The 12,858-nt window shown below is 38.7% G+C and overlaps 1 protein-coding gene across 1 annotated transcript; it reads right to left on the bottom strand.

Moving 5' to 3' along the window:
- Nucleotides 1–1,966: 1,966 nt before the first annotated feature.
- Nucleotides 1,967–8,625, bottom strand: LOC307017561 (uncharacterized protein). Its single transcript, XM_079647156.1, has 4 exons — nucleotides 8,522–8,625; nucleotides 7,790–7,892; nucleotides 3,685–4,065; nucleotides 1,967–2,512 (listed from the first exon to the last, which is right to left on the bottom strand). Exons 2-4 carry the CDS (start codon nucleotides 7,827–7,829, stop codon nucleotides 2,469–2,471), a joined length of 465 nt encoding a protein of 154 aa, XP_079503282.1. The 5' UTR covers nucleotides 7,830–7,892; nucleotides 8,522–8,625; the 3' UTR covers nucleotides 1,967–2,468.
- Between the last annotated feature and the right edge of the window lie 4,233 nt (nucleotides 8,626–12,858).

Raw genomic sequence — 12,858 nt, 5'->3', positions numbered from 1 at the left:
TTGGCCGGTTACCGCTGGTATTAAAAACATTTTGGCGAATGGTTAGGTGGAGCGATAGTCTGTAGTGAAGGAGCGCGCTCCCGCTCACGGGAGCCTGCTCGGCTGCGCTCCGCAGCAAACAGCTGTTTGCTCTTCACCCAACAACGACAACCGACCTGCAACCGACTCACGGCACGCTATGTTGTGATAAACTAAACAATTTAACTAAATGCCAATAAAATACCAATACCACAGGACACATTTTTTTAAAGCAATATTTGTTGTGGCCCGAGCGGGCAAGTGGAAAGTACGTTATGCTGGCCCGGGGTGTCTAAATAGTGCTTCCGGGCCAGCGGGCCATTTATAATGCCGAGCCCTGCCGGTTACCGGCAGGCCCACATCGTCCGACCGGCCCACTTCAGTACCGGCCCATCGGGATTCGTCCCGAACGTCCCGATGGCCAGTCCGCCCACATTATATGGGCTGATCAGCTCAGCAGTATTAACAGTCATTTACCTGCATGTTGTTACCAAGCGATCCCTCTGTTGACACTTCCACGGCTAATGAACACGCCGTAAAACAGTGAACGCCTCATGAGGGACAAAGTCCCCTTTATAACCGCCGTGAAAAACATTAATACATTACCTTTAGTTACTTTACAGATCTGGATTAAAATCTAATCAAGTGTTAAATCAGACTTTAGTTCCACCTGGAGTAAATCCACAAGCTACCCTGCAATATACAAAGTCCTTCAAACTAGTTGCACCTTTACCAGCTTTGAGAACACTTTAATGATCAATCATTATAAAACATATCATATCTATTATTCTGAAATGGACCAATCTGCACCATGACTACTTTTACTGTCTTTCACTATATTTTGATGATAATACTTTCCTACTTTCACTTGAGGAACATTTTGAATGAAGGACTTTTACTGTAACAGAGTATTCCTACACTCTGGTACTTCTACTTTTACTCAACTACAAGATCTGAGTACTTCTACTTTTACTCAAGTACAAGACCTGAGTACTTCTACTTTTACTCAAGTACAAGATCTGAGTACTTCTACTTTTACTTCAAGATCTGTCTACTTCTACTTTGACTCAAGTACAAGACCTGAGTAGGCCTACTTCTACTTTTACTCAACTACAAGATCTGGGTACTTCTACTTTTACTCAAGAACCAGATCTGAGTACTTCTACTTTTACTCAAGTACAAGATCTGAGTACTTCTACTTTTACTCAAGAACCAGATCTGAGAACTTCTACTTTTACTCAAGTACAAGGCCTGAGTACTTCTACTCAAGTACAAGATCTGAGTACTTCTACTTTTACTCAAGTACAAGATCTGAGTACTTCTACTTTTACTCAAGAACCAGATCTGAGTACTTCTACTTTTACTCAAGAACCAGATCTGAGTACTTCTACTTTTACTCAAGTACAAGATCTGAGTACTTCTACTTTTACTCAACTACAAGATCTGAGTACTTCTACTTTTACTCAAGAACCAGATCTGAGTACTTCTACTTTTACTCAAGTACAAGACCTGAGTACTTCTACTCAAGTACAAGATCTGAGTACTTCTACTTTTACTCAAGTACAAGATCTGAGTACTTCTACTTTTACTCAAGAACCAGATCTGAGTACTTCTACTTTTACTCAAGTACAAGATCTGAGTACTTCTACTTTTACTCAACTACAAGATCTGAGTACTTCTACTTTTACTCAAGTACAAGATCTGGGTACTTCTACTTTTACTCAAGAACCAGATCTGAGTACTTCTACTTTTACTCAAGTACAATACCTGAGTACTTCTACTCAAGTACAAGATCTGAGTACTTCTCTCTCCTCTGCATATACTGCAAACACTAATTAAAGACCCAGATACTGCACACTGAGTACTCATATCATGAACAAACAAGTTGGAGAAATATACGATCCTAATATAATCTACACATGGACTTTAAGCCAGACAGCTGGAGTCATTGTAGTTCACAGAAAGTTATTTATTGAATTTAATTTCAAAGCCTTTTATCTAAGAAAAACATTCAAGCAGTCCCCACGTCACCTAGACAATAGTAATACATTACATATTAAAATAAAATGTTTTTTATTTTGTACACCATCGTAAAAAAACAAATTAATTTATAAGATATTGCTCATTGTTGTATGCCTACATCGTAAAGGTGACAGTTAATTATAAAGGAAATTAGTAGTTATAGTAGAAATACTTTCATCCGTCAATAAAGGAAAAAAAACAAATATTATAAATTATTATAGATTATTTTGTAATTATCTGAAAAATGTGTTACATTCTGTCTTCCTCTTGGCTCGTGTCATCGTGTGATTTCTTCATTCCGATGTGAGCCTTTCAGACAACACGTTTTTATTTCTCAGAGTCCAGTTAAAAGCATCAGGATTGATTTTAGGATGTTAAATGTTTTTAGCTTATAATCCATAATTTTCCTCTTCGGGGAATAACTGCTCTCAGATCTTCCCGGTGAACTTCAGCAGACCAAAGATGCCACCACCTAAAAGGCAGAAAGGAAAATTGTTATGTTGAATTTGATCCTTTATGAGGATATTGGCGTTACCATCTTGAATGTATTCGCTGAACTAATCTAGATGAAAGGCTGGGAATGTTATATACGAAAATACTTTAAATTCAAATACTGCCAAATTATCATAGTTAGTAATCCATAGTATAGTCTGAGTATTGACTTGCAGGGGGGCACATAACTGGTGCGCAGGTACGCATGCGCGGCAACAATCTGAAATGCGTACCGTCACTTGTGTCACAAAGCGCATTTGCTTACCGACGTACTTGTGAAGCTTTTGCAGAAGGCGGTTAGATCACCGGACGACAGAGTCGGTGTCCGTGTGCACAGACAAGGCTGCTGTTAACGTCGGTCTGTACTACGGAATTGTGGCAAAACTACGCCAACCGGCTGCGGAGGGAGACTCCCCCCCTTCACTGGAGAGCTGCGCTGAAACAGCTGATCACAACGTTCACACTCTGTGGTCACGAAGTACTCCACTAGCCCCCCCTCCCCCCCCGTTAACGTTCGCGATACAGAGGACTTCATCAAATAACTTTGAGTGGAGCCAGAAGTTGGAGTACCAAACACTGACTCCAGGTAGTAGGTACTCATCTGAGTACCTCACTGAGGAAGTTATGTGCACTAGTGCTTATATGTAATAAGTAGTGTATCAAATGTTTTCGTCAGATAAATGATCGTATGGTAACTTTAGTTTGTTCTTTAGTTTAATAATGTATTGAAATGTATCGTGTTGTATTTCTTCGTACGGTATGGTATTGTTTCCTCTAATAACATACCAAGTTGTTTTGTATCATTTGTATCATATCGTATTGCTTTGTTTTGCTTAGTTACGTTTTGTATCGTATCGTTTTCGAATGTATTGTTTTGTATTATACTGTACCAAGTTGTATCTTATCCTATCATATCCTATAGTTTCGTTACACACTCTACTGTGTCGTTCCGTATTGTTCCCTATCATTCTGTATAATATCGTACCGTAATGTATGGTATCGTAGCATATGGTATTGTAATGTATCAAATCGTACCATATCATACTGTACCGTACCGTATCCTATCGTGACGTATCCTATCATATTGTACGATACTGTATGATGCTATCGTGTCTGACTGTATTGTTTTCTATCTTAGTGTATTGTACTCACCAACAGCGCCCACACCGGCGATGGAGCCGATGGTAATCCCGGCTATAGCGCCAGATGAAAGCCCTGCTGCGGCGGTTGTTGTAGTTGGGCCCCCTGTGGTTGTCGTAACTGGAGCTGGTGTGGGGGCTGCTGTGGTAACTGGAGCTAGTGTGGGGGCTGCTGTGGTAACTGGAGCTGTTGTGGTAACTGGGGCTGTTGTGGTAACTTGGGCTGTTGTGGTAACTGGGGCTGGGGCTGTTGTGGTAACTGGGGATGGGGCTGTTGCGGTAACTGGGGCTGGGGCTGTTGTGGTAACTGGGGCTGGGGCTGGTGTGGTAACTGGGGCTGGTGTGCCAGCTTGGGGCGCTGTAAGAACTACAGCTGGCCCAACACACAGGGAGACTGTAAAAGGAAAACACAGAAACCGGTTCAAGATAGTGATGTTACGAACAATTATTTTGAACGGCTCTTTGGTACGAACAAAGGGAACCGAGTCGTACTTGGTGAGAGCCGTTCTTTTGATCGTTGGTTCTCTGCCTGCCATAAATCCACTGGACTTTACGTGAACAGTGAAAAAGCTTGATTTTGTTCCCCAAGCGTATTCCGCGAAGACCCGCCCCTACTCTGATTGGTTAGGTTTAGATAGGAGTGCCTAAAGGGTCTTAACGGAATACGCATGAGAGAGAAGTTTTGTTTTATTTTGTTGTATATTATATAGTCAAAGGTTTTTGGATATTGAGGGATTTGGGGATTTCTGTCACCGAATAAATCATAAAATACTACAAACGGCCATAAAATGATCTGTTTCCTCCAGTTTTTAGGTATAAAAGTTTCTATAAGTTAGGGTTGGGATAAAGAGGGAAACACCTTTAACTAATAGACATCACCATTAAACCTCCTCAGTTGATTACCGACATTAAGACAATTAATTTTTGCATTACAAGTTTTCTGAAATGTTATGTTTAAATATGCTAATGTGGCATTATGGTATGCTGGCGTTGGTAAATTCTAGAGAAATCTGCAGATGCAAAAGTTAGTGAAGCAAATGTGTGAAAATAAGATGTTATGGAATCAAAAAACAATATCATTGTCTGTAGTGTCTCACGTGTTCTGACTTTATCTCGACTTTTATTTTGAAAAATCTCAACACAGACTCATAGTTCAGCTTTAAAGTCCTTTTATCATCGTCCATAACATGTTGAATGAATCCAGAAGTGTTGCTCTTTAAATAAAGCAAACAGTATTTATGGAGAAACTTAGTGCTTGTGAACGTGTGTGTAAAAAGTTTGTAAAAAACAGAGGGCGATGTCAAAGATAAAGAATATGACTGACCCACCCTTTCAACAAACACTATTAACTTTATGACCCTGAAGCTATGACCTCAATCAACGCTTTGTCTCCATTAGAAAGTTTCAACAGTTTTTGCAAATGGACCCTATTACACTCATATCAGCATGTAGTGCCTTTACTTTAAAGAGTCCTCTCCTGCTGATGTTCAGGTGTATATCAGTATGTAGTGTCTCTACTTTAAAGAGTCCTCTCCTGCTGATGTTCAGGTGTATATCAGTATGTAGTGCCTTTACTTTAAAGAGTCCTCTCCTGCTGATGTTCAGGTTCATATCAGTATGTAGTGTCTCTACTTTAAAGAGTCCTCTCCTGCTGATGTTCAGGTGTATATTAGTATGTAGTGCCTTTACTTTAAAGAGTCCTCTCCTGCTGATGTTCAGGTGTATATCAGTATGTAGTGTCTCTACTTTAAAGAGTCCTCTCCTGCTGATATTCAGGTGTATATCAGTATGTAGTGTCTCTACTTTAAAGAGTCCTCTCCTGCTGATGTTCAGGTGTATATCAGTCTGTAGTGCCTCTACTTTAAAGAGTCCTCTCCTGCTGATGTTCAGGTGTATATCAGTATGTAGTGCCTTTACTTTAAAGAGTCCTCTCCTGCTGATGTTCAGGTGTATATCAGTATGTAGTGTCTCTACTTTAAAGAGTCCTCTCCTGCTGATGTTCAGGTGTATATCAGTATGTAGTGTCTCTACTTTAAAGAGTCCTCTCCTCCTGATGTTCAGGTGTATATCAGTATGTAGTGCCTTTACTTTAAAGAGTCCTCTCCTGCTGATGTTCAGGTGTATATCAGTATGTAGTGTCTCTACTTTAAAGAGTCCTCTCCTCCTGATGTTCAGGTGTATATCAGTATGTAGTGTCTCTACTTTAAAGAGTCCTCTCCTCCTGATGTTCAGGTGTATATCAGTATGTAGTGCCTTTACTTTAAAGAGTCCTCTCCTGCTGATGTTCAGGTGTATATCAGTATGTAGTGTCTCTACTTTAAAGAGTCCTCTCCTGCTGATGTTCAGGTGTATATCAGTATGTAGTGTCTCTACTTTAAAGAGTCCTCTCCTGCTGATGTTCAGGTTCATATCAGTATGTAGTGTCTCTACTTTAAAGAGTCCTCTCCTGCTGATGTTCAGGTGTATATTAGTATGTAGTGCCTTTACTTTAAAGAGTCCTCTCCTGCTGATGTTCAGGTGTATATCAGTATGTAGTGTCTCTACTTTAAAGAGTCCTCTCCTGCTGATATTCAGGTGTATATCAGTATGTAGTGTCTCTACTTTAAAGAGTCCTCTCCTGCTGATGTTCAGGTGTATATCAGTCTGTAGTGCCTCTACTTTAAAGAGTCCTCTCCTGCTGATGTTCAGGTGTATATCAGTATGTAGTGTCTATACTTTAAAGAGTCCTCTCCTGCTGATGTTCAGATGTATATCAGTATGTAGTGTCTCTACTTTAAAGAGTCCTCTCCTGCTGATGCTCAGGTGTATATCAGTATGTAGTGCCTTTACTTTAAAGAGTCCTCTCCTGCCGATGTTCAGGTGTATATCAGTATGTAGTGTCTCTACTTTAAAGAGTCCTCTCCTGCTGATGTTCAGGTGTATATCAGTATGTAGTGCCTTTACTTTAAAGAGTCCTCTCCTGCTGATGTTCAGGTGTATATCAGTAGGTACCACTTTACAATAAGATTACCCTTATAAAGGATTTATAAAGGGTTCATAATTAGGTTATTAATTAGATTGTAAACACTTTATTAATCATTAAGAACCATTTATAACCAGTTCTAACAGTTTTCATACGTCAACACAGGCTCACTATTTGGCAAGATGACTCGCCTTAAGCCTTATATTGGCTACTTAGCGAGAATCAACTCAGTGAACAACAGACACCAAGGATGCTGGCTGATGAAGGAGACAAAATAAGCTAGGTAGCCAATATAAGGCTTAGCAGCACAGATACATGTGGGCTCACTATTTGGCAAGCAACCGGTCACAGTCGCCCTGTTTATCTCATGTCTTATAAAAGCTTACTAATGATTTATAAAGTGTTCATAACCTAATTAATTAATTAATTACAAACTATGCGTAAACCCTTCTTATTGTATAGTCTTATTGTAAAGTGGTACCAAAAAAACTAATATCTATTTCCTCCTTTACCATCTGGAAAGTTCTCTGTCATAAACTGGGATGTGAAGTTAATGAATGACTAAAGCCCATCCACACATTTATTTGCCATTTCCTCCTCACTGCCTCGAGTTTCACATTTGGTTTTTTTCCACTTTTATATGAAATGACTTAAAAATAATCAAACGATTACTCACTTTGAACCCCCTGCTGAGCTTTGTGTCTGTTTTGTTATTTAGATATCACAAAAATCCTAATTTTATTCCTTAAATGACCAATTCTGTGTTGTAAGAATTCCTCAATGTAATATCCATGGTTTAAAAAAACAATGATCCCTTTCTTACAAGGCACTTTAAACTGTATGTTGTCACTAATGCTTTGTAAGCCAGTTTTATTAAGACAACTTTTGGGTTGCCAGGTTGTGGAAATCCCTTAGACTAGTATCTTTTATAAATCTGAACATAAATCCTTTTTCCCCATTAAGTGCAGACTAAATTATTAAAATCCTTTAATTGTCACGTTTTTACGGTCATTTAAACCTTGAATTACGAACATGTGTTAATGTTCAATCGTCATTTATAATTACCTGGCAACACATCTGTTATGAATAATGACTTTCAACAAAATAGGAGATGTTTTTTATATATATTATTGTACAAAATGAAATTATTTTTTACCTGAGCCCAGGAGGCAGAGAGTCAGAAGAAGGAGTTTCATTTTGTCAGATTTTTTAGAATAAATCTGTTTTAGAAGATACTCTCTGGATTGTGATTTCTGTTTCTGGAAACACAAAGAAACAAATAGTTATTATCTGTGCAAACACACATGTAGTACATACAAGCGCATCTCTGCTTATCTAATCCTTTCTGCGTCGCGAACAGGAGATTTTAAATAAAATAAATTACACCCAGCTCTACTAAAGCTAAACTTGGTTATCATCCTTATCTCACCTTATCCACCTTTAAAGAGATGAAAAGCCAATGTAACATCACATATTCATAATTAAACGGTAAATATAAGAGAACGAATTTCAAAATAACACAAATTATACGAGTCAATAATCATTCAAGATTAAAAAAAATTACATTTGGTCATATTAGTTGCTTTTCGATGATCCTTAAGTATTTACCGCCATACTTTTTTACTTTTCCTGAACAAAAAATAACACATTCAATCAAAAATAGAACAAAACAAGTATATAACTATCGAGCTGATTAGTTTAGGTCACATTAGAGAGTTATCACCAGATTATTGAAAACGTTGTTCTCTTCAAATGTTCTTACCGCGCAGGATACATTTACTATTGAGCAAAAAAAGTTTTTTTTTTTTTTTTAATTTCTATCAGAAAATATTAATGTTCTTTAGCAAAAAATTTTTTTAACTGTAACGAGGAGAGCTGCAGTACTCACCTGAGCGGCTGTAGGTCACGACTTTCCTCTCTGCCCGTAAAACAGGGAGATATTGTGCTTTTATGACACTTTTATCTTCTGTAGCCCTCCCATCTTTATGTGCGTGTGTGTGTGTGTGTGTGTGTGTGTGTGTGTGTGTGTGTGTGTGTGTGTGTGTGTGTGTGTGTGTGTGTGTGTGTGTGTGTGGGGGGGGGGGGGGGGTGTGTGTGTGTGTGTGTGTGTGTGTGTGTGTACATTTTGCATTAGGCTGTGTCTAACCACATCAGAAAATGTCTCCTCCTATCTCCTCCGTCCCTCGAGCAAGCTAACCTTCTTTACACTCTTACTCTCTGATTTTGAGCCGAGACAGACACCAACTTTCTGCTGCAGTATCTACCATATGAGTAATGTGCATTAACGTTGCATGTAAAAACAAAAAGTATACACTCCTGTGCAATCTATTCTATCTGTGACGCAGTGGACTAGTGCGTTGGTGTTGGGGTCAGGGGGTCACAGCAGGTTCAAACCCCACTGCAGTCAGCATGTCGTTGTGTCCCTGAGACACTTCACTCCAAAGTGCTCCTGTTGGGATTGTCCACAGTGTTGAGTATGTAAGTCGCTTTGGATAAAAGTGTCAAACAAGTGACATGTGATGTATTTACAATGTGACGTTGCCGGCTAATTCAATAGTAAATTAGTTTGTACGTTTATCTTTTTTAAATACTGCTTCTTAAAGTTTTTTAGCGTGGTGTTTGTTATTAGTATTTACTTATTTGATTTTTTTTTAAATTGTATTAACGTGCAACACTCCCTTTTCTATTGGTTAGCGCTCCAACACATTGTACGTGATAGGCTAAGGGGCGGGACATCTCTAAGCGGTTGACAAATCACAAAAAAAAAGCCGGTTTGAGAAACTTTGGATGTTCGTCACCGGGAGGAGCATCATCTGTCCCGTCTGCCTCATTAAACCTCCCCATGGAGACGGGGGATAACACGGGTGGAGGGCTACGGGTGATGGGTGTGCATGGCAGTGTGTGTGTGTGTGTGTGTGTGTGTGTGTTTGTGTGTGTGTGTGTGTGTGTGTGTGTGTGTGTGTGTGTGTGTGTGTGTGTGTGTGTGTGTGTGTGTGTGTGTGTGTGTGTGTGTGTGTGTGTGTGTGTGTGTGTGTGTGTGTGTGTGTGTGTGTGTGTGTGTGTGTGTCCCTGCTCAGCTGAATGTACAAGGCATGTATTGATTTAATAGGTTTTATTAATACTTACCACGGAGCTATATTTGTTTTTTATGGCTCACTCAGGAAGAACATCTCCCTGTAATGAATAGAAAGCATGGGCACTTTTTTGCATATTCAACGGCATATCTTTAACTTTAACATGAAGACAAATCATCTATATGTCGAGAAATCTATCTCATCCGTTCTGGGTCACAAGCAGCAAATGTTAAATTAAGTAAATGAAACCTAGGTTGACTAAAACTAAACCTGGTAATCATCCTAAACTCACTTTATGCACCTTTTAACTTAATATAGAGTTCAAAAGCCAATTGTAGATCAAATATTCATCATTAAAGAGTAAATATCTGAGAACAAATGTCAAATTAACACAAATTATACGAGTGAATAATCATTAAACATGTCAGAAAATGTCAAATGTGTTTATATTAGTTGCTGTTTAATTATCATTTACTATTTACCTCCATACTTTTTTTTTACTTTTCCTCAAACAAACAAAAAAAAAATGTAAAAAATGTAACAAAAAAAAGACTAACTCTCAAGCTGATATATTTTGTGGTCGTTTCTGAGGATTATCACAAGAGTAATTACCTGGATTGAGACCGCACTAAAGGAAAATGAGTGTTAGTCACCTGTCCCAAAGCGATTTGTGTTTCCGTGACTGGCGCCTCTCGTAACATGTCATTGCTTTATGCAAACCAAATTAGAACAAATGGAAATGTGTGATCTCTATTTCCAATTTTCTTTCCCCACAACTCCCAAAACAACCAGATTTAACGTCACCATGGCACGGTTCACCAGAAACAGGCGTCAGAGAAGTTTAAGCTGGTCCTTGAGTTAGCGGTATGCTAGCTTAACTAGCCGACGAGCATCATTAGCTGTCTCATCAAAGATTGATCCAATGGGAAGCAGACCGAGGTGACTGTCTGATTTCCTTCAGTTTTTCTCCGCTTCATGAGCTGCACGGTTACTAAAAACACACCGTCACCACCACAGCATTTCATTCACATGGATACGCTGGGAAAGAGTGCCAGTTTTTCCGACTCACTGATCTGCAACAATAACAAAAACAACCCCCCTGGGTGGCCAGTATTCAAGAGACTGTTTACATTAAAGGTCTCCTAGCATGCTGTTTTAGGCATATATTATGGGTCTCAGATATATACAAATATATAAAAACATGTCTCTGAAATGTTTTTCTCAAAATACCAAACAGATCACCCATTCTAGCCACGCCTCATATCCCTCTATTCCAGGCCTGTTTTCGGGGAGTGGGAGCTGATGCCATATCATGTTCAAAACCACACCAAGGATTCTCTCTGAAACAGTATGGAGCTCAAAGGCTTTCTCTCTTGCCGGTTATACCACAAGGTGAGTTCCTTTTTACTTCCTGCTTCTTCACACACAGGCTCTCCAGTACAGGTTAGCTCTGAGTGTTAGCCATGCTAATGTAAACACCGACCATATTACGTCCAAAACAGTCGGGCATTGTTTCTGATAGCAACGTTTCTGATAGGGCCGTGGGTCCACATTTCAGATATTACGTCATATCGGACGCAAATCTGGATCAGCTCCGTTGTTCCCCGTTTTTAGAGATTTGGGTACGGAGGAAAAGAGAGGGTTTTATTTTCTGACGCTGCGTGAGTTCCCTGACACACCGGGGACACATCTTTATGTAGAAAAGACATAACAAAGTGCATTTTGCAGGATAGGTCCCCTTTAAAGGTGTCCTATTAGGCTTTTTTGCGGTTGTCCCTTTCCTGATGCGTGTTAAAGAAGTTTTTGTGCATGTAAATGTGTGCAACATGTCACAGTAGAGACACTCAATACTAATATGAACCGGAAAATTAGTAGAGTTGGGCCCCTTTAATATGTTAACTCTATTTGTAAAACAGTCTGCAGTTTTACAATTGAAGTCATCAATAGCAAAAGCCTGGGAAATGTGGGAGGGTCGTATAAACTAACATTGCTAAATACATATAATGTAAAAATAGTTATCTTCATAGTTCCTATTGCAAAAGAATAAATGGTGGGGGATATTTTAAATGCCGCTTAAAGGGAGATAATGTGTTCAGGCACGGTAGAGAGTCCTAAGCTAAGAAAACTGCACATTTGAGGGCGTAGCTGGAAAGGAGAGTGACATCAATAGGCTGTAAAGTTAGGTGGAAGATTTCTACATATTGACACAAGGAACATTTGACCTTGGGAACAACGAGACATATAAAGAGGATATGAGGTGGGGAACAGTTCTGTGTGTTTTTAAGGTCTTTTATTGCTAATAATTATTATCTTACTTACTTTCCTTGGTACACCTACTTAATTAGTTTCTTACTTACTTACTTATTTACAGCTATTTACTTACTACCTACTTTCTAAGATTATATTACTTACTTACTTACTTACTTACTTACTTACTACCCACCAACTACTACCTGGCTAGATTCCTACTTTCCTACTTACTTACTTATTTACTCACCTGCCTACTTACTTTTTTACTTACTTACTTAACTAATTTCTAGGATCGATTCTCTTACATAATCCATCTGCCCCCCACCATTAAACAACACAAATTCCAGGAGAAAATATAAATAAAAGTATATGTTTTTAAACAACAGTTTTAAAAGGATTCAGTTGTCTATTCAGTTTTGTTCCAGAGAATAAAAGAAAAATACCAAAATAATTCACAAAAGATTTGGATTTTCTTTCAATCCAAGTTTGAAAAACCACAGTATTACTGGTCCGTTATGATTGTATTGTTTTTAAATCAGTGAGTCAGTCAGAAATGGATTCAGGAGCCAAACCATCAAGTGCTTCCTAGACTAGTTTAAGTTTTGAGTTGTTTGGTTTAAGTACCGGAGTAACGCCTTGCTGCTAAATACAAACCAACTTTGTGCAATATGTGCTATATGTGCAATATATATATGCCATTAATAACTGTGTAATTTATACCTGGCTCCTAAACCCTTGTTACTGTTACAAGGTATGTATCTTGTATTTTGTAAATTGTGTAACTTGCTGCTGTTAAATACCGTCAAACTATGTGCAATATGTGCTTTATGTGCAATATATACTTTATATACATATGCCATCTTTAATAACTGTAATACTGTATATACTGGGCTGCTAAATC

Source organism: Notothenia rossii (genome assembly GCF_949606895.1).
Source record: "Notothenia rossii genome assembly, chromosome: 9".
In the NCBI taxonomy this organism is placed as follows: domain Eukaryota; kingdom Metazoa; phylum Chordata; class Actinopteri; order Perciformes; family Nototheniidae; genus Notothenia; species Notothenia rossii.
The sequence above is the reverse complement of the archived record's forward strand: the minus strand, read 5'-3'. Positions and strand labels throughout refer to the sequence as shown.